This window comes from Pomacea canaliculata, linkage group LG12 (genome assembly GCF_003073045.1).
Source record: "Pomacea canaliculata isolate SZHN2017 linkage group LG12, ASM307304v1, whole genome shotgun sequence".
Classification (NCBI taxonomy): Eukaryota; Metazoa; Mollusca; class Gastropoda; order Architaenioglossa; family Ampullariidae; genus Pomacea; species Pomacea canaliculata.
In genome coordinates this window covers 5,251,032-5,276,948 of record NC_037601.1, presented here as the reverse complement: position 1 = coordinate 5,276,948, position 25,917 = coordinate 5,251,032, and the positions used below count along the sequence as shown (strand labels likewise).

The window sequence follows — 25,917 nt, the reverse complement described above, 5'->3', positions numbered from 1 at the left end:
TGATAAGCTATAAAGGTAGAGATAACACGCCAATATTCTTACTGGTATAAAAGAAATGCAAAGGAAGGGTAAACAGTATGCAAAGAGTTTATGAAAACAAGCCTATCACCAACAGCCAGCATCCACTGTGTTGGGATGGCAGGTATCTAATGTCCAGTGTCCATACTTTGTGGGCAAGCATCCACCATTTCAGATGAACTTGACCCTGTTTGAGATAAAGCCTGATCACTGGATGTAGCAGCACCATATACATGCCTCACATTCCCTTGTCCTTGATCATCTGTTAGAAGTATCTGTTATCAGTGTGGTACAGCATCACCCAAAAGTGTGGCTATTTTGAAGTACAATAGTTGCCGGTGTAAATGTTTAAGTGGCAGAGAAAATTTTCATCTTCACCACTTATTGTCAGAGGGAACAGTCATTTTTATGAAGTTGTAAATAATTGTTAAAGTGCATTGTCTACAAACTGGAGAAGAAATGATAGAGTTGAATTAATGTTTACGTCCTATTTTATAAATAATTGCAGCAATATTATGGTTTCCATAACTTCATTCTTTTGCCCATAATTTTGCTGAAGAAAGCTTAATTAGGGGAGGTGTGTGTGTGAGGAGGGGGGGAGAGATAGACTGGTCTAGTGTGTAAGGGTTTGCAGAGGTGAGTGTGGGCAATGGTTTATATTGATCTATTTTTGTGAGCTTGTTGGAGTTAAATGTTATACATAGTAAATGAGCATGAACGCTTTCTTTATGTCATGTGCATTTTTAATTTTTCACATTTTTCTTTCTTGGCAGCAAAATATGTACATTAACTTTTCTCTTGAGACAATAAATTTCTCTTGCATTGATACGCATTAGCTTTGAAGAGAAGAATGTATAGATACATTATTCAGAGTGAGAGCTTTGTACAGCTTTGTACTTTGACAAATTCATTTGTGGAGTAGATCTTTCTGCTTTATTAGGAAAATTCACAAAAATCCTGGATTTTATAATAATAAATTTGTGGTTTATAGAGCACATACCCTATTAAGGAGCGTGCTCTTAGTGCCTGAGATAAGAACAAGACATGAACAACATACAAAGAATGGAAGCATAAACAATAGTACTGATGACTAATTAAAGATGACTACTAAAAGACAGATATAGAAAACAAAGAGGAATCAGGTAACAAGGACTGAGGATATGGTGATTCTGCAGAGGAAGATGATAAGGGAAGGTTGATTATGGACTGGTGTAAGGTGTAATGCTGAAGAAAGAGGTGTGTCTTGAGTGTATGTTTAAAAGATTCAGTGGTGGGTAGGTGGCGGACATGGAAAGGGAGTAAGTTCCATTGTTGTGCTGCACAGTCACTAAAAATCCTGTGACTGTATGGTGACAGGAATAGTTTGGATACATTCATCAAACGAAGAGCAGAGTGGACTGGCTGTGATGAAGGGAAAGAGAAGTTCAGATAAATAGTCAGGGCAGGAGACTGCAAAGAAATTAAAACACAGCACGGGCAGCTTGTACTAGATGCAAGATATAATTGTAGTGTGCTTGCACATGTATATGTAGTGCTGTAGACACATATTTAGATATAGATACATTGTAGATGTGTATGTAAAGATGTAACAACACTTTTAATTTAATGTAGTATCATAAAATATTGGTAGGATTTTAAAACTACTTAGGGTTCTGACACAGAACTGTGGACCAGGAACCAAACTCCCTATTGTGTGCTGTTGAGATTTTCCTTGTGGAGAGCGGTATAAGGGATGCTGGTCGGTGTCGTGATTTCCTGTGTTCATGCTAGTGTAAATGCATAAATGCAGCCTAATCAAAGAGGCTTGTAACAAGTGTCTCTGGTAGCTGTCAGGACTGCTAAATGTCACTTGTGCACTGAGATGTGTGTTGTATATTTTTTTCTCCCTCACCAAAACGCTTCCTTAGGCCAATCATATATTAATTGATCAGTCTTCTGTCATGCTGGCATCCATTTCTTTTGCAGTCTCTGCTGTATCATAGTATTGGGAGTTCTATATCATTGTAAATAATATACAGCCTGAAATCAGAGCCATATTTTTAATGGAGTTCATCCCAGAATGCTTGGGCAGTTGCCTGTTGCAAGTTTACCTAGAAATACAAAATTAAAATGCCTCCTCTTCATACATTATTGGTTGGCCACAACTCTGATATTAACAAATCCTCTGTGGTGTGCTTTGTTGTCACGTTCCAGTACCCTTGATTGTTCAAGTGTTTTCTGATAAGTAAGGCATAAAATAGTCACTACTGGTTTGGAACTTCATTTTGTTTGTCTACACAATTAGTGGAACAATATGTAGGTGCTTTTTTTTCAAAAGGGTAGAACTTCTCTTTTTTCTTTCAACTGCAAAAACTGAGGAATATAGTAATTGTACTTTATAACCATTTTACAGTCCTTAAATAGCTGCATATCAATGTTTTCTAAGTACCATTTTTCTAAATTTACACATCTTATTCTTAGGTTTCAGTTAAATGTGCAAAGCATGGCTTATCAGCGTGAACACACATCTATATATGGATCGTAATTCCTGAGTTTTAGAAACTCTCTGTATCAGCTTCAAAAAATTAAACTAGATGTTCCGTGGAATAGATGCTTCACATAGCAAATGGCAGAGGGTAGTGGGAGTAGTGTTTTTCTTCCACAGGCTCTGGTTCTGTCATAGTTCAGACTTTACATGAGTTATACCTGTAGAGTGTAGAAGTTTGAGCCTTACTTTTGATTGTTTCAGCTGACCCTGTGGGATACAGGTGGAATGGAGCGAATGAGCTTTATTGGGTCCTCCTACTACCGTGGTGCTCATGCAGCTCTTCTTTGCTACAACTCTAACAACAAAGAAACTTTCACTATCCTTTCTCAGTACATCTTAGACATTGTCATGAATGCAGAGGGTGCCAAAATCTTCCTGTGTGGCAATATGGCAGATGGTAGCGAAGACAAGGAGAAAGTAGACGATGGTGACCTTGAAAGCTTTATGACAGAATGTGAGGATGTGCTTTCTGGAGTGTACAGTGTCTCATGCAAAGACAACTTGGGCTTAGATGAAATGTTTGAAGACATGGCAAAAGTGCTGCACACAGATTCCTTGAATCGAATGACCATCCGAAGGGATTTGATACGACCAGGGGAAACCCCAGAGCTAAACGAAGGCTCCACTGGCAAGAAGAGAAGTTGCTGCTAAGCAGCACTGTGTTTAACACTGAGATACATGTATAGTTGCAGATGAAAAGATCCTTATTTTCCTAGAGAGAAACTCTGATCTGGACCATTAAAAGTTGTGGTGAATAAGTATGTTATAATAAGTACTTTACAGATACTGGGGTCTGCTTTAAGAAGAATCCATTTTTTAAGTGATGGAAGTTGATTTTCTACATGTTTAGTATTTTTGATTAGCACCTTCTCTTTGTTTTTGAGAAGGTTGTACAAAATATTTTGCAATGATTGAAATCCTCCTTGGTGGGGGAGTATTGATCCATTTTTTGACAAAAATGGTTGTAGCAGGTTGCCTTTTGAAATATTCAATTTTTTAATACTTATTTATGATCAGAAAATTTGCATACATTGGATTTGACCCTGTACTGTTTATTTTGATTTAATTGTTAGAGGTTGAAACAAATTATCATTATTCTTTGGTTTTTCACATTGCTTTGGTTTTTGTTGATATCAGTCAATTAATAATGAACATCTTAAGAATAATTAAAGATAAGAAATGATTTTTTTTACCAGTTTAGAAATGCATGTTTTTAAGATGTGAAATGATCACACTTATTGTCTTTCAGTTACAAAGGTGTCATGATTTGAATTCTTTCGTGCTATGAAATAGTCAAGAAAAAGATAATGAACTTCACATGTTCAAACCTGTCATCAAAAGATTTTCTTTGTCATGAAAATAGAGTTGGTAAATTTAGGTGGGTCTTTTTTTTGGTTATATTTTATAATTTAATAAGATAGAGCTGATCTCTCACAGTACAAAGAAATGAAAAGCTACAATTAGAAGTTAAAGTCCATATTTAGACGATAAAGAGGATAGGAGATGTCATTGGTTACTGAAGCATCATATCCACATTATTATTAATTTGTATTCCTTGCTCGGTTATAATTACATATCAGCATAGTTCACTTGGATACAGCTTTTATGTTCAATTACTCACATGTTTGAGGTACACTCATTTACTATACCTAATAGTACCACCATACTATGTGAAATACCACAAGACATTTTTGCCTACGCAGAATGGGAGGTTGGGATGCTAGGGAATCTGGTTTATCAGTACATAGTACCTAGCTACATCTTCAGAAAAAGTTTTATTTACGTAAAAAGAAAAGTTTCGTAATGTTGTACTGTGGGGTTATAAACATGACAGCATGAGCATGAGCATGAGAAACATAAACATGAGTTTATGACAGCTCTAGAAAATCTTTTCTCCAAAGATATAGATGTCAAGGAAAATTATAGAGAAGCCTTGCTGTCCATCATAGCCTAGAAAAGGACTATTGTTACCATAAGTTCCAGCAAGCATTGCATGTGGAAACAGACCAGAAGATTATGAAATATACTTATTTTTTCATATCTTTTACCGCAAGTAGCAAATGGACTAGGAGCATTTGATTATGAGACATGGAAGTATATGTTTTGTTTGAAGAACTGCAAGATTTGTTTTTGGGGGGTGGGGGTGGTGTTAAACTCTTGTTATGGATGCAGCTTTTATCAATTTTAGGATTATATACCTACATTTAAAGGCTTAGGCCATAAAATGTTTTGGTTTGTTCAAATCTTTTGATCAAATATGTTGTTTTAACTGATTTTTGTATTTTTTTTTTTTTTGCTTGTTAAAACTTTTACAAAGTTGTAAAAACTTTCACTAGATTCCCATGCTGGAAGAATGTTAAATGTGTATCTCTGGGATATAAAAATATCCCTCCTACTTTTCAAATATATACAATAGTTTGACAATAGAAAGCAATAGTTCTAGAACAACTTTACAAATGCACATAAATGAATATACTTGTGTTATTCTTTGTTATGTTTATATTTGACTGGTTTGCACAGTTGTTTCAAATTACCACCTTTGTGAGGTCTAGCGCATTGTACCACATTGTTAATGCCTTTGGTTTGTGTTAAACTGACCAGAGAAGCAAACATTTTCTCCTGTACTGTCAGGAACTTGTACATTAAGGAAGTTGAAGCTAATACTGTAGAAGATAAAACTGTGCCATAGGATGTCTTGTGAATAACCCTTTATGGAGAGCAACTTGAGTGATAAGAGAATCTCTGCTGATGACAGTCCATTTTTTAAAGTTTTTTAACACAGAGTTGAGAGAAGAGGGTTAAAGAGATTTGCCGACCCTTTAGTGTACTGTTGCTTCAGTGGACCACATTTTGAAACACATGCCTACGATGTGTAGCAGAGCTAAATCTGCAAGAAGTATTTGGCCACAGTATGACTGAAAGGTAGTGTTTTGTTTCCTCACATGCGATTCCTGATTCCTTTATTGACTGGCCATTTCAATTCCAGTTTTGGATGGATAGATGATGAGAAGTCTAAAGCAAAGACCTTGCACAGCATGTGGTCAAAACAAAATGAAATGTTTTTATTTTGCATACATGTATGTTCATTAATTTGAAGAACCTTTTATGTTGTTCTTTCAGTCTGATATGATGCAAACATACAGCCTTTTTTCAGGACCTCAGATCATACAGGGCTGAGGTGGTCAAGTAATGGTCTGCTGTTTCAGACGTGCTCCAGGAAATTAAAAGAAAAGCAACAAGCATAATGATTAGGCCAAATGCACAATGTAATCAATTATGCTTAAACTTATTCATGTGGTTATAAATTATGAGTTGGCAAGTTCTGAAAGGAACCAAAATTCTTTTGGGTCAATAAAATGTAAAGGGGTTTGATGCTGTTTAAAATGTAATTTGTAAGGAAACTAGACTTTTGTACATTATGACAACCTTTAGACAAATTCAACTTTTTTTTTTAATTGTTTATACTTTTATGTGGCAGATTGACAATGTGGTGTGACTTAGTACAGAATGGGACCAGTATTATTGATGACATACATCTTTTTTAACATCACATTTATAAATTCAGAGTGATAACAAAGATCACAGATACCTGAGCCTATTATGTGCATATATTTGTTAGAAAAAAGTATATGTCGACAAATGCATAAATAGCTTTCTTCTTTTAACCGTATCTGTGGCAGCCAAGTTAAATTTTAAACTTTCTTTTATATCTGTGCAGAGTTTGGGTTGTTTTGCTTAAACAGTGCCTGTAGCATTTTTAATAGAAATTTTACACTTTGTGTCACATGGTTGAGATGCCTATGTACGCAAAGTTTATAAGCAGTTAGAAATTTTACTGATAACTACTTAAAAAAATTTCAAGTGTCCTCTCCTGACCTCTTTCAACAAATTTAAGGTATAAAATTCATACAAACATAGTTTGTGTAGTCATAAAAAATGTACACATGTTTAATTGCAAAAGGAAGAGAAAGCTGCTGGCTTGGATTAAGCTGCACAATGATTGAATTAAGAAATGGTTGTCTTTTGACGAAATGATTGCCAGCAAAAACAAATGTTTAACTCAAGATTATAAGGGAAATTGTCATGACTGTTAATTTTACCTTAGTCATCTGTTCCTTGTAATACAGTGATAAATATTAAAGCTGAATTTAATTAGATGCATTTTTCTTGTTTTTCTCCCATAGCCCACTGCGAAAAATGAATCAAGGATAATATTTAAAGTACAATTGAATAGTAATTCAAGAACTTGTCTACTGCTTTGGTAATAACATGATAACACTCCCTCAAAAATATATATTGGGAGTCATATCATGTAGGTATCTGCTGCATAATACTGAAAAGATTGGGCCTCTACATGCAACTAATTGCACACAGCAAATAAACATGATGGACAGCACAGAAATCTAACTCCTTATACTCTAAGAACAAAGACAACTTGAGATAGAGGGACAGCACGCTCTACTGATATTTATAGCAAATTTAACATTAAAATGAGGAAGCTTATCTTCATGACCACATCAACATTTCTGCAAAATATATAGATATTCCTTAAACAAAATTATGAGAAGAGCTTTCCGAGTTACATCGTATTGCAGCTCAAGGTAATATTTAGCATATAGTAGCATATATAAAGAATTAGAGTAACAACACTAGAGCTTATGGTTTGTTTCTTAGACTGCTGTAGCCTCAGTGGGCTGTGAGCATAAGGCTGCCCACTATCGCAAACTGGAGATTCCAAGTATACTGCAAAACATAAAATACAACAAACAAATATTATTAAAAAAAGAAAATTGTATTTCTTTCACTATGTACATCCCAACATAGCAAAATATCAACTTAAAAAAAAATTAGCTGTTGACTAGGACAATTACAAAGCATTCTAAGTCTGTATAAATGTGTATATCTGCAACGACCCCAACTAATAATAATCATGAAAACGTCCAATTTTCATCATGATGGGCTTCCGAACTTTTTATAGTAATAGAACTTAAGATTCTGTCAAGGCACAAGTGAAAATCACAACCCAATTAACTAGAAAATACATCAGGGTTACTTTCAAAAGAAACAAAATTAACAATAAATTATATTAATGATAGATTAAAAATATTAAAACAAAAATTGCATAGTATTATGCATAGACATAGCATTGGCTTGAAAATTCTCAAACAATATAAACTGTACAGAAGAAAACATGAACAAGAAGACAAAGAGTGAAAATTTCCATTTTAAAACAAAGATCATTATTTCATTTCTTACACCAAAAATGAAATTAGTGAAAAATTTTTAAAATCTTCATAAGGTGGAAACCCCTCCTTCCCCCCCAAAAAAAATGACAGCAAGAGAGAAAATCAAGGCAATAAACCTCAAATGGAAAATAACTTTCTCAAATCAACACAGATGAGATGTGTTTATTTCAATGAAAGAGTTTCACATTTTACCCAAAGGTTTTCCAAGTACTGTGTTGATTAAAAATTATAGAGAACTACAGGTCCATGGTGATTAACTTTAAATAATGTGCAATGAAGCTAAAGAAAATATTTCTATGATTATTATATGCATTTCTACAGAAAAAAAAATTAACACCCTCTCAAAGAGACTATGAAGAGTCAGAAAGTCACCTCTCTATGTAGATGTGCAGATTATACTTTTCAGTGTGGTTAAAAACATTTTACATTAAATCAAGAACAAATTATAACTCCTTATTAAACTCATATTCTTTGTAACTTTTTTTGCTACATCTAAGGAAATAAATTGAGTAAATCTTCAACAGTGTGTTATTCATGGTTTTCAATGACTTTGTCCTTAGCATCCTCTTCAGAGGTAGTATTTTCTTTGGACTCTGAATCAACATTTATCTCGTTCGGCTCTTTCTTGATATCCTTACTAATTTGCCCATCGTTGTCTTTAGCAGCTGCTGCTTCTGGTAAATTAGCATCAATGCTCCCATTATCCCTTACAGTGATACCAAGGTGGTTTACACAATCCTCCTCTACTTCCAGTTTGGTTGGAAATACAGCTTTGTCCATACTGGAGACTAGAGACTGAGTATTTTCTTGAGCTTGGGCTGTCTCTTGGGGCGATCTGTCTTTTGGGGTTGATCCTTCTGAAAACTAAACAAAAGAAGACGATGATAAAAATAGCCCTGCCTTATGTACACATATTTTTTTCACTTTTTTTTTTAGTAAAAGGTAAACAACAGGACCTTATTTCTTTAAAACACTTTTGCATCAGCTGCTGTTCTTTGAGCCAAGTGATAACTGGTTGTCAGAATGGGAAGATTTCTCTCTCTAGATTATGTTTCAAGAAAAATTATGAACAAAATGCTATTTACAATACAACATGCACAGATTCATGCAGCAGCATTCTTCATGTCATCAGCATTCTAAAAGCACTTTATTCATTCTTTAAATTGTAAAAATATCACTTATAGTACCTAGCAGGCTAATCTGAGAAAAGATCCTAATAATATTTATGTCTTAAAAATGTTTTATTAATGCACAAGTTTAGAACAAAATTCATTTCTTTCTCCTGATACGGTAATTAAAACTTTCAAGTAAAAAACAAATGGATTATATACTTGTCATAATATTTGCAGATTTAAAGAAAAGTGTATTTTCTAGATTGAAGATTGATAGTTTGCAATAACATTCTTGTTATTCACCACATTAGAATTGCCATATTAATAATCCCATAGGATCCAAACAACAAATAAAGCGTTAAACAACTTTTAATGACAATAAGGCAAATTCAGCTTCAAGGATTCAGTCATAAAAATACAAAAAATGAATTAAGCTTAGGCTGTAATAGGCTTTATACACATTCAATTCAATTGTTTTTATGACGTTAAAACTTCATTCAGTGATAAGTTTTAAAGGCAAGAAGTAATAAATCTTGGCAGTTTAGCTGAAACAGTTTAGAGCACACACACATCATTAAACTGGGCTGCATTGAAAGGGGAACAATTATAGATACGGACTAGGTCACTTGGGGCTAGTTGCACATTTCTAAAACTAAAACTGTTCTGAAGAAGCAAAGTTAAAAAAGTTTAGATGCCTTGCACAAGTGCACCCGAAAAACGTGCTGATGGCAACAAAAGTCTGGTTTAAGCAGTTTTGGACTAGTAGCCCCAGAACCCTAAGGCTTCTTATAGGAGCAGGACAGACAACAAGTACAAAAAAACAGCATGAAGGCATATTTCTGTTCTTTTTCTAATGAATATCTAAATCGGATGATAAGTTTCAGGTATTAAGTAGTCTTTTTCACCCCCACAACACAGAGGTGTCAGAGAAAAAAAAAACAACAACAAACAAACAAACAAAAACAAAAAACAAAAAGAATAGAAACTGGAAAGCAAGACTGAATGTTCTGCAGAAAGCCACATTTCCTGAGACCTTAAACAAAACAATTCAGTCCTTTCTAATATCACGCTGTACTAATAATAACAGTGCAATTGCCATGCAGACTATTTGATGATTCTGTTTCTTCATATACATCTTTCACAAACAGAATATGCAGAAGGTCTGTGTTCTTGACTTTAGCTGCAAACAGCTTCAATATACTACATCCAATGCAAACATGCACTGAAATTTATTCTTATTCTGTACAAAAAAAAGAATTAATAAAAGTATATCTGATATATGAGGGAAGTTCTGCCCTTAGGCTGTTTTCTCTGCTCCCTTTCCTGTGATGGCTAACATGTAACGTGGTATTTAGTGCACTTGTTTGTGGACCAGAAGGTTGCTGGTTTGAGGCCAATGGACCCATAGCTGGAAAACTCCTTCCTGTATTTCCAACAGTTGTATGAATGGGTATCTGATATAACCGTGAGGGTAAAGAAGAGTGGCAGGAGAGAGTTGGGCTCCATTTTCCATGTATTGTGAGCACGACCTGATGGATTGTGTTCACTGCCCCTGTAGACTGCATGCTAAGGGAATCCTTCACACCCCTCTTTAAAAAAAAAAAATAGGAGGGGGGGGGGGAAGAACTGGAAACAAATAAAAAAAGCTATGTGGGTGCATCTACAAGGAATAGGATACTAGAGACCCTGCGATGGAATAATATACAGCAATAATGCTTGCTTGTTTCAAAACACAACAAAACAAAATGGCAACAATAAATCCTTTACAACAATAATTGCTCACTGCACCATATCACATTTAAGCATGCTATATTGTAACTCCATGTGTATCAATAAACAAGAAATAAAAAGTATGTTTAACCAACATGCAATCTTTTTATTTTGTTTTTTTGCTCAGAAACCTATGAAATAGCATAAGGTCAATTATGACTGCAAAATCACCAAACAACACATCTCTTGGTGCAACTCTTGACAATATAAATATTAGTGAATCCAGAGACAAGGAGGTGAAAAAAAGCTGTGCTGATGCTTAGGTTTATCTTGCATTTGTGAAATTTATTATGAACAGGTGAAGATCTAAACAGAGAACACCTAAGTAACATCAAAAAAGGCAGCCTCTTGAGTAAACTATGTTTTATGCTCTGAGGCTGACTCCACAGTAAACTGCATTTAACTAAAAAATGACCCACACTACTGATTTAAGTCTTCTTCCAAGTGAATGTGGAGAAAAACAGTAAATTCTAGCTGATTTTGTAGCCGCTGATATACTGCAAAAGCTCTAAAGGACATTTGTTAGTTATACCCCCAACCTAGTCTTTCTTTTGTCTCTGAATTCACACTTTCGTGGCCACGGCAAGTCACCTGTCTATGGATACAGTGTTAGTCTCAGCAGAGGTTACCAGAGGATCTGTGGGACTTTCTGATAAAGTCTGCAGCACACAAAATGTCAGGCAACAGAGAAGGTAAGCAAAAGAAAACGTTTCCTTTGGGCTTCAAGGAGATTGGAAGATAAATTCAGAATTTTCCCCGTCTCTCCTTGCTTAGCAAATGACACATGTAAAGATTAAATGTGTTTATCATTCTCATTCTGTGTACCTCATCATAACTGAATCAAATGTACAATGACAATCTTTTCAGTAGATACTATGTGCACTTTCCATTACTGTTTTAGCATTATTTTAAATAATATATTTTAAATATATATATAATAATATATTTTAAATATAATTAAAGCTTCCCATCTGTTTACATTTGATGGTATGGGGCAAATTTTTTTATTCGGCTGAGAAGTTGAATGGGTGTTTATAGTGTTTGGGTGTAATATGTATTTTCTGTTTGTGTGTGTGTGTGTGCATTTTTCTAAATGCCATGAGCACCTCCATCGGAATAAGTGTCAAATATTATCATTCTTAGATGGAAACAAAAGAAATCGCTGTCATTTACAAATATGATTTTGAAACATCACGACAATACCCTTATTACCCCCACCTTTCCCATCAAAGTTTATGCGATACAAAACTGATGTTTTCCTGCAATGGCATTGTTCTTAACTCACTTTCCAAATATTAAGCAAGCAATAAGATGTCAAATAAAAAGTCAGCAAAGCATATGGTAATTTTGAAAAGAAGATTCTTAAAGTTGTGTCCAGTTTGATAATGAAGTGCAAATAAATAAAAATGATTACATCAATGTTGTGTTGTATAAAAGGGCTAAGAAACTATCACTAACACCATCACAATGCAGTAAAAACATGCCTTACCTTTTTGAGATATGTAAAATGCTGCATTTTCAAAGAGGATTTTTAACAGATCAATTCCTTGCAGTTACTGATACGACTGTTTTCCAAAATATTATGCAACAATGAGACATGCAGGGGTATGAACAAAACCCCAAATATAACGACTCTACTATTCACAGCCAGCATGACTGTTAATGCAGTTAACTCCATGTAGTTTAAGAACACATGTATTTTCAAAATTTTAAATTATTCATTTTAAAATTTCTCATTGCTTTTTTAAAATCTTTTTTAATATGCATCATACATGTGATCACACATTAACATTCCAGTCCCCTTTTGTACTGGGTTTACAATTATATAACATTGATAATTGCGAATATTGGTCTATTTGTTGCAGAAAATTTTAAACAATGTATATAGTTTTTCTCACCTTAGAACAACTAGTTCATAATCCTTCATAAGTTTTCTAAATAAATGATTTACAGCTCATCTTAATGCCAGAGCTATGTACTGTTTCATGACCATGGTCTACCAACATGGGGGGAAAATGGTGTTTTAAGCTGAGCCAGCAACTAAAACTATATCATGGCAAGGCAGCCAGCCCTGTAAAGATGCCACATGCAGAAAAAGAACAGCATGCCCGAGACAAGAGCTGAACCCAGGACAGCCAATCCTCACTGTATTGGTGACAGGTGCTAACCATTGCCCCACCAAACTGCCCTAGCATTAAGAAAGAAGCACAATTCCTCCACACTCAAATGCTATTGTTAAATAAATACTTGCTTTACTTTTGTAACTGAGCATGCTTCCTGGGTATAACTGGGATTAATAAAGTTGCTCATTGTCATTATAATTACAGAAGTGATTCAGCTATCCTTACCTCAAAATGATTGCCGATGAGATGTTGCATTTCATGACCGATAAGCTGCTTGGAAGTGATGAATTCTCTATCACAGTACTGACATATATATACGCTGCTGTCTTGCACACTGTCTTCTGAAGTTCTATCAGGTGCTGTGGAGGAGCTAGCCTTTGCACCTGCTTCATCTTTCAAATCTGTGTTATCCGAAAGAGCTGAATTAGATGAAGTTCTGCCACTGGATGGTTGAGGCATGTCTTCAACATTATTGTCAGGATTCTTAAATTCTGTAGATGTCTTGGCCTTTTTTGCTGGTCTCTCATTGCTAGCATGTTTATCTGCACAGAAGAGATTTACATTTTTTTAGTTCATTTCCTCCTGCCAGGTACCTAACAATCCACAACAGCCAACCCATTTTCACAGCCACAATGCAAGAAAACAGCTGTTAAATGGAAAGTACTACTGCCAGATATCTAAAGCATTATTCTAGGATATTCAGCCCCAAAGTGGATGAATATTATCTTCTATAACCTTGTTTTCTGCTCCTGACTTTCTAATGACCTTACATAATTAACAAAGTAAAAGACATACTGTTTGTATTTTTGACCTAAGAAAAAAACCCAAATTGTCCTGGCTACCTTTCTTGTTCTTCGTACACAAAATGCTCTATCCAAATTATTCCAGATATCTGTCATATATATATTTAGATCCAGGGATTGCATGGTGCTGCATACAGCTCGTGTACAAAGGTGTTTGAAGGGAAATAAACAGAATTTAAAAAAAATTTTACCCTGCAAACAATCATAAAGTGTCTCCTCACCAACTGATTTAAGATCATGAAACTTTCGTTTTGGTGAAGACTGAAATTTTTCTGCTATCTCCAAGGCCTGAGTCAGATCAATATCACTAGCTTCCTGAGCACGTTCAGCTTGACCATTCTCTACAAGCCAGTCTGAGAGCTCTGGCAAGGGGCAGAAATGAACACGGATGTGCTGTGTCAGCAACTGCTGTTTTGGGGCACTGAAAAAACAAGCACATTATACATATTAAAACAAAATTTGATTTAAAAAAAACTGATTTACTGCAATAGAATAATACCTAAATAGAAAGAAGCCTCAATAGCCATCCTTTATTTTTAAAATTTCTAATTGCTCACCTATAACTCTTTCAAAATAAGTTTGAATTCTAGAGGTGCTAGATTTTTTTCAACTTAAAAACACAAAGAAGCATGAGCATGCAGCTAACAACAATTGGTTTAAATCAATTTAGAGATTAATGAGCAAACAAATAGAATTTATATAGCGCATACTCATGCTCATGACGCAGCATACTTTCAGCGCTTACAACAAGTAGGAGACATGGACAGAATATGAAAGACAAAAGGAGAAACAATCATACAGGCAAATAATAAAAGACAAACACAGAAGGAGCAAAGAGGAATTAGGGAACAAAACAATAAGGATGGAGAGTCATAAATCTTAAGAGAAAGACGAGCAGGTGGACAAGTCAACTGACTATAATCACACATTGACAACTATGTTGATTTACAAGGAGCAATGCTTATGAAAATGAGTCATAATATAGAACTAAGCATTAGGATCAGAATTAAATTTCATTTATGCATTTTGTTGCCTATTAGCAAACACTGCACTGGCTGATAATAATAAAAAAGGCTCTACTATCACAATATTCTTATTGAAATATATAAGATTTATAAAGGCAGACCTGTAATCACAGTATGGACAATGGAAACTGCTGCGATGTAGGTGAAATCGCATATGGGTAAGCAGATGATCTCGTCTCACATTAGCATATGGACAACGGTCACAGCGGTACAGCTTCCTAGGCTCTGTGTCTATGGTGGCAGTCTCATCATTCTCATACAATTCTAGATGGTCATGAACAACACTGATAGTCACTGGTTCTGCTGAATCAGTGGGTGGCAGAGCACTGGCTAATGCCACATCAGCTGGAACCTATGACAAAAGCATTTAAAAATGATATTTAATAAGTTGTTTCATTGTAAATACTCAATTATATTAAAGCTTAAAGCCAGTGATATATCAACAATTTAGTAATATTCAATTTCTTTCTGTTATTAAATGTTCTCTTACTTTACTATCATAAAACATAAATGTCTCAAAAGTGCATATCTGAGAAAATCATCAAGTCATTCAGGAAATTACTAACTTCCTTCATGAACTGGAGGTTAGAGAAGGTCTGTGTGGCTAGCAAGTTCTGGTTAGGCATGAGATGAATTTTGTAATGCTGACTCAAGAGGCTTGCTGAAGGCACAGAATAGTCACAATATTCACATGTGTGCCTCTGCCTGCTGCCATGTAATTCCATGTGCCGTGTGAAGTGAGATCGCTTTGAGCTTGCATAAGGACACTTTTCACAACTGTATTTCTTGAATCTTGAAATTTCTAGCAAGGTATCTACCTAAAGAAATCAAGATCAATTTTGACATTAGAAACCTATAAAACGTGCTTTAAATATTGTTCAACACACACTTCAATAATTTATAGTAATCAGTTTTTAAGTTTATAAACTCTCACAACTGCAGTTTTGCCCCAAATTAATTACATTTTAGATATTTAAATCTAAATATTATTATTTTACCCTGGTCCACCTGCACTATTCATAAAATTAAAGAATTTGTAGAATGTATAAAAAGATATAGGAAAACAGTTTATAAGTTTTGAAGTTTCTGTAACTCTTTGCTATTAAATAATTTTACCATCTCTCTATTAGATAAGATCACAAATACAAATTATAAATAGTTGTTGAAATACTGCGAATGAGTTTGATACCAACCAGTTTTTCTATAGTTGAGCACAAATTGTGCTATTAACATGTCAGTAAATCAGTTACATATCAGTATTAAGTATCATTTCTAAATTTATCAATAATAATAGCTAAATCTAAAACCACTTTCTTGATATTTGGACAATAAGGTTCCTTCAGTTTAAGCATCACTAAAACAGATCAACTAATTAAACATAAAAAATTTTAATTTAAAAATGTCTCATACCTTCTGCTTTTGTGGAATATCAGAAGAATTTATTGTGACAGGCATGTCTTCTTCTATATCATCAGCCGTCCAGAGATTTCCTATACCCTCTCGTTTTTCTAGATCAAAGGTAGTGGAGTCAGTTGGGTCAGGAACATACTGATGAAGGTGAACTTTCATGTGATGTGAAAGCAGACCTTTTGATCCAACATAATAATCACAGTAAGGACACTTCATCAATGGGTGCTCAGATCTGCGATAACCGTGCATTAATTCATGCAGGCGAAGATTGCGAGCTCTTATGTTGGTATAGGGGCATTTGCGGCACTGATGAAGCTTGTGGTATGAACCATTCCGTAATACAAATCCTGGCCGACTACCAATAGAACACTGGGTTGCAATTTTCATTGGTGAAACAGATGGGCTTGTTGAAAGGCTAGCAGTTATTCTTGTGGATATCATCTTTTGTTTGAGAGCTGCCAATTCTACTGCATCATATACTGAGCTGGCATCAGATGCTAAAGATTTTGCAGGGGAAGAAGCAATGGAATTTCCCTCTCCAGTATCAGTAACAGAATCGCAATCATGGAGTCGTAAGTGCTGTTTCAAAAGCCTACGATGAGCAACCCAATAGTCACAGTACTGACAGTTGTATCCATTACCGGCTTTGGGCCTGTGGAACTGCTGATGGTATATGAAATCATTATTGCTATTAGTTGTGTATGGACACTTCTCGCAGTTGTGTCTTTTTGTTGAATTCTCCACCAATACTTTTTTTTGCTTCTTGGGAGAAATCAGGGACAAATTTTGCTCACTTTGCTGCCAGGTGCTGGTTTCTTTGGTCAGGTCATTCTGAGCAGCCTTTGCATCGACATACTCTGCATGCCATCTCATGTGCTGGTGCAGGAGACGAGGAGCGCACACAAAATATGGACAAAACCTACACTTGTATTTATTTTGTGCACTTGGTTGGTGATATGTATGGTGGAAAGTCAGCATTCCACGCTTGTCTGTCCGGTATGGACAAATGGAACAGAAGTACTGCTTCTCCCTTCCATTTTTTGAAAGGGCTTTACCATTCTCTGCTGCAATATTAGTGTTGTTACTTGTGTTGCCCTCCTCTAGCCCAACACGTTTTCTAACTTTCAGTGCCTGGGAAAAAAAAAAAAGAAAAAGAAAAAGGAAAATTGCTTTTAATTTCTTCTCAACAGAAATAGACTAGTAGCAAATTCTCTCTTAATCTGCATTAAAAAATGCATAGCAAGTGAACTCCCCATAAGACACACACATATATAAAGGGTTGTAAGAAATTAAGTAAAATATTTTCACTTCTAATTAGAATATTTTTCATTTAGTTTTACAATCATGGTTTTTGAAAGACCTATGCTGTTTCAGCTTTCTTTCTAACAAGTGCCTATAGCAACAATGACAATAGCAAAAAATTTTTTTAAAACCCTGCAAAACCATTGCATTTATTGATGAACTGCTCTTTTGTCAAGATTTATGTGGTGAACTATATATAAATCATAAACAATAACGTGCAAACTTAAACAGTCTTACCTGATTAGAATCCTCACAGCCATGTTTTGTTTGCAAATGTTGCAGCAACTTATCCTTGCAGTCTGACTCTTCGTTGCAAAGGCGACAAAGATAGGCATCAATGTAAACTGCAGGTGGTCCTTGCTGAACAATCTGTTCGTGAGGTTGCTTGGAGTACTTGATAACAACTTTAGCATAAGCCGAGTAGTTGGATGTTTTGTGCTGAGAGCGAATGTGCCTGTACAAAGGACTGCGAAACCGAGCAACATAACCACACAGGGAACAGTGGTATGGCTTTAACCCATGGCCCTGCATATGCTGCACAATGTGAGATCGCGTGGAAGATCGAAAACTGCATTTATGACACTGCCAAAGTTTGTTGTGTCCTGGCCCTCCTTTCTTGGCAACATTGAGATGGGACTTGTCTGACTGGAATGTCGTGGGCAATGGATGAGGGTTCTTTTTAGACGCAAACCTTACACTTGCATTGGCAGGAATATAGTCATAATCCATGAATGTTTCCTTCGCGGTTTCTATATCCATGAAGATACATCTTGCACTAACATTCTTGTGTCGACGTTCAATGTGACGCATTATGTCTGTACGCCAATTTGACCTGTAGCCACAGTTTGAGCATTTGTAGCGCCTATACCGCCCAAGCATCATCTCCTGAGATTTGAAGGGCATATCCTGCATGGAAGTGCCAAATTTACTGGAAGGGGTGGATGTGGAAACATTTACTTCTCGAATAATCTCTTCGACTTTGGTAGGTGACTCAGTGTTCATGGGGTCTGATTTTTCAGTCTTTGCAAACGAACGTTGGTACTTAATATATGTAGCCCTAGCTTCATCAAGGCGCATCACTATTACAAATCCATCAGTGCCTGGATGTTTCACACGTAGGTGCTTTTTGAGATCCCACTTCCAGTTAGAGCGCTGGCCACAGACAGAACACTTGAAAGGTTTGACATAGCCATGTTCTTTAGGGTTGTTAAGTATTTTAGGGTCTGGTAATCCTACCACTCCTACTGAAGAAGTATCAGACAAAGATGGTGATGGCGGACTTGAAATTTTTGGTGATTTATCAACAGGCATCCCAGTGTAGTAGTTAAACTCTACACCATCTCCAAGATAAACAATTCTCACTTCACAAGTTGGGTGGATATAGTTGTAGTGCTTTTTGATTGATCCCTTTGATGAACCCAGCTTGCCGCATTCTGCACACTGATACATCATGTCTCGCTTTTCTTCCTCAACTCCAGCCTTTAAAATTTCCTTCATGTCAACATCGCCTTGCTGCAGTTTCTGCTCTGTGGACTGATTTGATTGTCGAGTCTCATGCGTGTGACTAGGCCCATGGTTTTTTTTTTCTCCATCTGCTAAATCATCTTCCCCTCTTGATAACACCACAATACTGATCCCTGCTTGACCAGGATGAGTGGTACGTTGGTGTTTGCTTACACTCCACCGAAACTGTGACCTAAATCCACACAAAGAGCATTTATAAGGCCTTCTGACCTTTCTGAGAGTTATCTCTTTTTCTGAAGTAAGGTTGAGGTGATGCTCTCTACGAATGTTAGGCATCGTGTCCATGTATTCTTTTATGGTAGCCTTGGCTTCTTCCAAAGACAGGGTTATTACATCTTCTTTACACTCTGAATGTTCTACTTTCATATGTTTGCGAATATCATATTTCCAGTTGGCTCGTCGACCACATACTGGACACTTATACTGTTTTAGATTCAGATGGGTTTCAATGTGAGCACGCATTTTAGATGGAGCAATGTGTGTGAATGCACAATGATCACACTGGAACATTTTGGCACCATCTTTGCTGGTAATGATTCCTGAAGATGAGCTAACAGAATCTGGCAGACTCATTGTGTCAGACACACTGTCATCAACCTGGCTTTCATTCTCATTTTGCTTGGAATCCTTGGTATCTGTTGCTAAAGGAATGCACACACATATATATATATGCACATTGGCATAAAATATATAAAATAAATAATTGACAAATCAGAAATGTATCTGAAAGAGATAATACTTTCTTAAAAATCAATCTTATTTGTCACGCTTACAACTGTTCTTATTCAACTAAAAAGAAATTGTTTCCATGCAACTTTGACAGTGGCTAATAATGAACATAATGAGTAAAAATAAACAAAGCAAGAGAATAAAAATAAACAAAGCAAGAGAATAAAAAAAACCAAAACTTGCAGACGTTGAGAAGCAATCATAACATTACAAACATTAAGAAACTCCACTTACATTCCATATTATCTGGTAGAGGAATCTCTTCTGGGACCTTGCAAACAGCTTTATTGACTTTCACTTTACGATCTGGGTAGAAGTTGAAAAAGTTACTAAGTTCAACTTCCTTTGACACAAAATCTGGATGATGGCGGTAAAGGTGGCGCCCCATATCTCCACGCCAGTAGGTTTGGTAGTCACACAATTTACATTCATATGCTTTGTGGTCTTTATGTAGCTGTGAGTGGGGTTCCATGTGAGCTTTCCATCTTGTGGTGAAAGGACAAGCAGGGCAGCGGAAGATAGATGGCGAACTTTTCTTGACAGGTATTGTCACCACTTTTTCTGGTGCCACACTACAGCTTTCTGGGTCTACCTACATAAAGCAGGATCTTCTACTTAGAAATATATTGTACATAATAATTCAGTAATGCTGTTAAACCTCAACCCTCCCCCCAAAAAAAATCACCAAAGCAAAAAATAATAAATATGTAATGCTTCTTCGCTACAGCTAAATAGGAACACATCAACAAGACATAACTTTCACAATCAACGGCTAAATACTTTTGTTTAAAAAGTATAATTACTTACACCAAAAATAATGATCACTTCTCTTTCTGTGATAAACGTCCATTAACCTGCACCGCATTTTGGTTCTAAACGTGCTCACCTCATGATCTCGTCGCATGTGGACATTCAGGTCACCCAGATACTTGTACTTCTTCCAACACATTGAGCATTTGAACCGTTTTTCTACAGAGTGAACCCTTAAGTGTCGTCGCAGATCACTTGGCCATTTTGCAATGTAGGAACAGTATGAGCACTTCAAACTTTTTACTTTTTGCTTGCCTAATAATTCCGACAATGGTCGGCTTTCATCATCATCATCATTCCCACCAGCAAGGTCTTCAAATGCTATGCCTTCATGGTCATTCAAAACCACAGGTCCTTCCTCTTCACTGTCTTCTTCATCCTCATCCTCATAGAAGTCCTTGCGCCTCACATTGTGTTTTGATTTCATATGTCTGTTCAGATCTGCACACCTGCGATACACCAAGGCACAAATGGGGCATCTGCAATAAGAAGCACTTACTCCATTGTAACCTAGCTGACTTTTTAGAAAACTCCTTATCAACATCCTTAGGTGATTAAATAAAAGCTTGCTCTGCATTCAGAGGTAGGACAAAAAAATATATATATAAAAAAAGCAACCTATTATGAAACTTCTGACAAAACACTGTTTTAACATTATATGATGAATTTTATTATTTTTAATGTCTTCTTACAAGACGTCAAGTAAAGGTTATCCCCCTATTTATAATAGTTCTGTCCCTTGTATATTTGTATACACCCAAAGTTTTTTTTTTCTTTTTTATAAATTCCTTTACTACCTGACAACACACAAGCACCAATGCAAACTTGAAAAATATTCTCCTATAAATGTGGGTAGGTAATGGATCAACTTAAAAGGAAACACCCTTTGTTTCAATAAATCTTTTCATAAATTTAGTTATGGAATATTTTGGACAGGTATCTTGTTAATAGACAAAAATGAACGTCTCTAATGGATGCCTTATGTACTGCCTTAAGTATGAAGAGGAGCATCTTGTTAAATATAACTCTGCAAGTAAATGAAAACTTCCCCTGCAATATCTCCAAGAGGCCACTGCAAAATCATTATATTAAACCTTGTAGTTAATACAATGCAAATAGTCTCACTTGAATCCATCACTCTGAAGCTCATCTTGTCCTTCTTCTATGTCAGGATCACCGGGTTCTTTCTTTATCTCTCCAGATCCTTCATGTTCTTCAGCATCATGGTCACCTGACACTATAGATACGTTCGCAGTTGTATTGGCATGGTGGCATGATAAATGTCGCTTCAAAGCACCTTCATGGTCTGTTGCATAGTTACACAGTGAACACCTGCAAACAAAAATATATACTTTTAATGGATCAGATCATGAACAGATCTTTTATACATTTAGCATGCAAAAGACCTATAACATTCTAAAATGATTTTTTAATATTAAAGACACTCCTTTTTTCAATGCATGTAATATGCCACTTCCTCCATCTCATTAAAAACGTCTTAGTCACAGTAACCATTACTTGTTCTTACTTGTTGGGTCTGTTGGATCCATGGTTGGCACAATGCCGCTCAAAGTTGGGCTTGAAATCTGTGGCATAAAAGCATTCTGTGCACTTATGCACTGTGGCATTTTTAGTTGAGTGTTTATTCTTATGTGTGTAGAATTCAGCTTGACTGTAGGTTTTAAAGTTGCAAAGGTTACACCTAAAGAGCCTTGCATTAATATGGCAAGCATAGATATGCCTAATCACATGGTTTTTACTTTTGCCTGTAAATAGGCAGAGGTTACATTTAAATAGGTCTCCATTTTGGTTTCCTAAGACCTCCGATGAGCCATCTTGTTTCTGCTGAATTGAGAAATCTGTATAAAAAGCAGCAAGTGAAGAATCTGTAATCTGAAACAATCACAGATTTGTTCATGAGTGAAAGGCTCAATATTTATTAACTTGACATTTATATTCATCTAACTCATTATAACCAGCTGGCCTTGCTCTCCTCCTAACTTACAAAATGATGACTTGCAGTCCTAGCTTTTTTTGCAAACCAAAACACTGCTTTAAACAAAGTGATGGATTCCTGGATGATTGTCTGCAACTATTTTAAAACATCAGCATCTAGTAGAACTTCTACTGCTACCTAGATCTTAAGAGCAATAAAAAAAAAAAATCTGACCAACATTTTTTTTCTGAAAGTGCATTGAGATTTAGGTACAGCATTTCAGCTTAACTCACCTTTGCTTTTCCTCTTAGTTTGACAAGAAAACTATCAAGCGTTCTTGATTTTCCCGAACCAAGACCACTTGCAGTCTTTCTCATTTTCACAAGTTTATGACTGACCACTCCCACTCTTTTGGAGGCTGATGAAGCAGTCCCAGGCTGGAGATTTTCAGCAACCATTTTGTTCATGGCCACATGCTGCTTGTGTGCAAAGGTGACGTGACGAGCTAACTTGTGCTTGTAACGCGAGGCATATTCACAGAAATTGCAAGGGAAAACACTGATTCGAGCTCTATGCTGCTCAATTAGATGGTACAAGTAAACCTTGGATTTTGTGGTGGCAAAACTGCACTGGTTACATCGATAGTTTCGGCTCACATTAGGTGGAGGAAGATTGGTAGTTGAGGATTCGCTGGGTTCTGATTCTCTTTCTACACCTTCTGATGTATCTTTTAGTGATTTCTTAAGTTCTGATATTGGGACATCATCTTCAACGTCTTCTAAGTTTGCTTTATCACCTGTGGATTTTGTTTTTTGTGAGCTATGTTCTTCCAATGATGTTTTTAATCTCAAGACCTGTTTAGACTGAGTTTCATTTTTAACCTTAGAAGAAACTTTACTACTTGAAGAGAGATTTATTACATCAAATGATTTTTCTTCAGACATTTTCTTGCTATTAGCTAAAATGCTTTTGCCTCTGGATGACACCTTGGAATCAATAAGAACAGCTGATTCCAGTGCCAAGTCAGATTTGGAAGTTGATGTTTCTCCATCAGATGAGCTGCTGGTAAGAACTGCTTTAAGATCTAAGTGTTTCTCCAGAGCATGAGTATCAGCAAACTTGTCAGAAGCCTGATCTGTCTCTACTCCTCCATTTACACGCAGACATCTCATGCGATGACGACTGAAGATGAAGTGATTTTTGGTGGAAAAGCCACAAATGTCACACTTAAGAAGTGGCAGATTAGGATTCTGTGGCATAGTGGCTTGTCACAGTATTCGAAAATAAAACCTGTTGGGAAAAAAATACAATAAGCATATAAACAAGTATCTCCTTACTGTAGATCTTGACATTTTTTTTTCCAAAATGGGTTATGAGCCAACCATGAGTATAACAATACACTTTTCTCTCATGGCACCATTCCCAGATTCATTAAGTGATCAACAATTATCATACCTCTGTAATAATATTATGGACTGTCTAAGTGATAATTTTTCCTCATAGAGTATTCTGAACTCTTAAATGAGGAAAACTACTTAATTTTAAAATACTTGGCAGGCATAAAGTTAAGCCAATAATAGCCAAAATAGCTATGTCATGATTTAGTAAAGTGAATTTGTCACTTAAGACTCTCTGTCATTCCCGAAGAGAAATTTAAAAAAAATGAAGATTACTGTCATCAACAAATAAAATTAAAACAACAGGTTTACTTAGTTTACTTGCTCACAGTTAAATCATCTTATCCTTATGCAACAATCACAGAAAGGTTCAAATCAAAGATAGCCAATGCATCTATTTTACAGCTGGTCAGATGCATGCATCCTATTAATCGCATAACCACAAATATTTTCGTGATGCTTTCCACTTTAAACCTTAATGTCTGGCTTATTAAGGACAAATGCTGTAAAAGAAGCAAAACTTTCTTAGGTCAAAATGATATTTTCTGTTTGCAAAGTAATTTAATATATTTATATACACAAGCAAAACTGTAAGTATTTTGTATTCAAATAATTATTTCTTTATGGTGTGGCTTGATATAAATATGACCATGCTCTGATGATGTTGCAAGCCAGTGAGGATCTAATTTTAACAAGCTTTTAATTTCATATTATCTCAACAACTTACCCCAGTATTGGTGTTCAGTTATAACACCACCTATTCTTGAACTGTGTATCTACTTTATTGACCAATTCTAATCTCAAAATTTTCGTATTTCAATAATGTTTCCAAAAACAAAATTATCTACAAATGAAATGACTTCTAAACATTTTGGCCATTGGCTGATATAGGAAGCCATAACTTTTTTTTGGTAAGCACAGACGTCTACTTATTTTATATGATCTCTAATGTCATCAACTGGTGAACTTAGACTGTTTTTGTATTTTGTTTGCTCGATTGTTTATTATACGATGGGTTTTGGAATACCGCTTATTCAAGAAGTACCGCTTTTCGACAGTGAATGGGTTTGTGTCTATGCTTGGCAATATAACACATCCACGTATGTCAAAAATATTCAGAAATAAACGCGATCGGCTATCTTAAATGCATGATTCATTCGATCCTCTTGAAAATGCGTATTGACTATAAATGCGACAACCTAACTGTACAAAGATCAAGGCTTCCACACACGGAATATAAGCATGGCCGCCTTCTCGTCTGCGCTCGATGGTACGCGAGACACAATCGCGTACTCTGCTCATCTTACATTACTTAGCCAAGGTTAACAGTGTTTTAAGAACATCTCGTATTAAACTTAAAACGACTACGAGCTTTTAAGGTTATATTTTATTGCTGCATAAAAGAGTTGTACTGTTATGGGACGTACGACAAGATTATCCAAGAAAGGCAGTGGCCATGTTCGGCTGTTCGTGAAGTACTTCCCAGTTGCCCACAACGACATTACAAAAACATCCCAAGACCGTTTAGAAGCCAAACAGCCACTAAAACACGTAAAACTAACTTATATTTCCTTCAGATTCCACCCACGTAAAGGACCTATCATGTCAGTTGTCATAAAGTAGAAAAAACAAATCGCGTACACCTTGGAAAAGGCAACCGAGACTCACCAGTCTAGACCTTGGGTCCTCGCCTTCGCTGCCGCAGTAATCGGCTCGCTGCGCGATGGAAAACTGGGTTAGTCAACCGAATCTATTCAATATTCATGAGGTTTACCCCTTTGTTCCTTTAAGTTGGACTGCCTCACAAACAGCTGCTTGTGCACTTATTAGCTGACATGTTCATTTGAAAAAATGTCACTTTGGTGTCTGGTTAGGTGCATCAGCCTTCATTGATGTCGGAAAATGTTTGTAACCGAAAAAAATAGGTTACGCTACAAGCGGCTGAAGTGAAGGCAATCCGATGCTGACTGTACTGCCACGCGTCTGTGTCACACGTGCACATTCACCGTGTTGCATGGACCCTAAAACAGATGTTTCCGCAAAAAAACTCTTCACCAGTAATCCCCAACTGTCGTTTTATTACCGACCTCGGTTATTTACTTCGTATGTTTCGTGGGTGTAACATCCGCATACTTCGCCACACTTTAGCCAGATCTGCCATTGCCGTTTTTCGTCGGTCACATGA

The 25,917-nt window shown here is 36.0% G+C and overlaps 2 protein-coding genes across 18 annotated transcripts in view; one reads left to right on the top strand and one right to left on the bottom strand.

Moving 5' to 3' along the window:
* LOC112576506 (ras-related protein Rab-35-like) overlaps nt 1–6,702 on the top strand; it is an 18,425-nt gene extending 11,723 nt beyond the window's left edge. For all 7 annotated transcript variants that reach the window (XM_025259004.1, XM_025259002.1, XM_025259005.1 and 4 more), the window contains one exon: nt 2,747–6,702. In XM_025259004.1, the coding sequence (XP_025114789.1) occupies nt 2,747–3,196 (450 nt within the window). In that variant the 3' untranslated portion in view covers nt 3,197–6,702. The remainder of the gene's footprint in view (nt 1–2,746) is intronic.
* LOC112576499 (zinc finger protein 208-like) lies at nt 6,480–25,917 on the bottom strand. 11 transcript variants are annotated; one of them, XM_025258982.1, is made up of 15 exons: nt 25,401–25,917; nt 22,629–23,625; nt 21,928–22,292; nt 21,525–21,731; nt 20,397–20,878; nt 19,824–20,177; nt 17,574–19,501; nt 16,035–17,165; nt 15,191–15,442; nt 14,726–14,976; nt 13,791–14,020; nt 13,022–13,338; nt 12,163–12,183; nt 11,265–11,332; nt 8,431–8,655 (listed from the first exon to the last, which is right to left on the bottom strand). In XM_025258982.1, the coding sequence occupies exons 2-15, from the start codon at nt 23,592–23,594 to the stop codon at nt 8,580–8,582; spliced, it is 6,648 nt and encodes a 2,215-aa protein (XP_025114767.1). In that variant the 5' UTR covers nt 23,595–23,625; nt 25,401–25,917; the 3' UTR covers nt 8,431–8,579. The 11 variants fall into 11 exon arrangements, with proteins under 11 accessions (XP_025114760.1, XP_025114765.1, XP_025114764.1 ...); XM_025258975.1 differs by lacking the exon at nt 11,265–11,332 and having other exon boundaries at nt 6,480–8,655; XM_025258980.1 differs by lacking the exon at nt 11,265–11,332 and having other exon boundaries at nt 6,480–8,655; nt 20,397–20,848.

What these genes read in the sequence shown, in the direction of transcription:
- LOC112576499 (XM_025258975.1), bottom strand. Translation starts at nt 23,594, where the DNA reads ATGCCACAGAATCCTAATCTGCCACTTCTTAAGTGTGACATTTGTGGC. An exon ending in TCTACCAGATAATATGGAAT is followed by an intron (nt 19,502 to 19,823) that starts GTAAGTGGAGTT and finishes GCATTCCTTTAG; the next exon opens with CAACAGATACCAAGGATTCC. An exon ending in ATTTTACATATCTCAAAAAG is followed by an intron (nt 8,656 to 12,162) that starts GTAAGGCATGTT and finishes TCTTTTGTTTAG; the next exon opens with TTTTCAGAAGGATCAACCCC.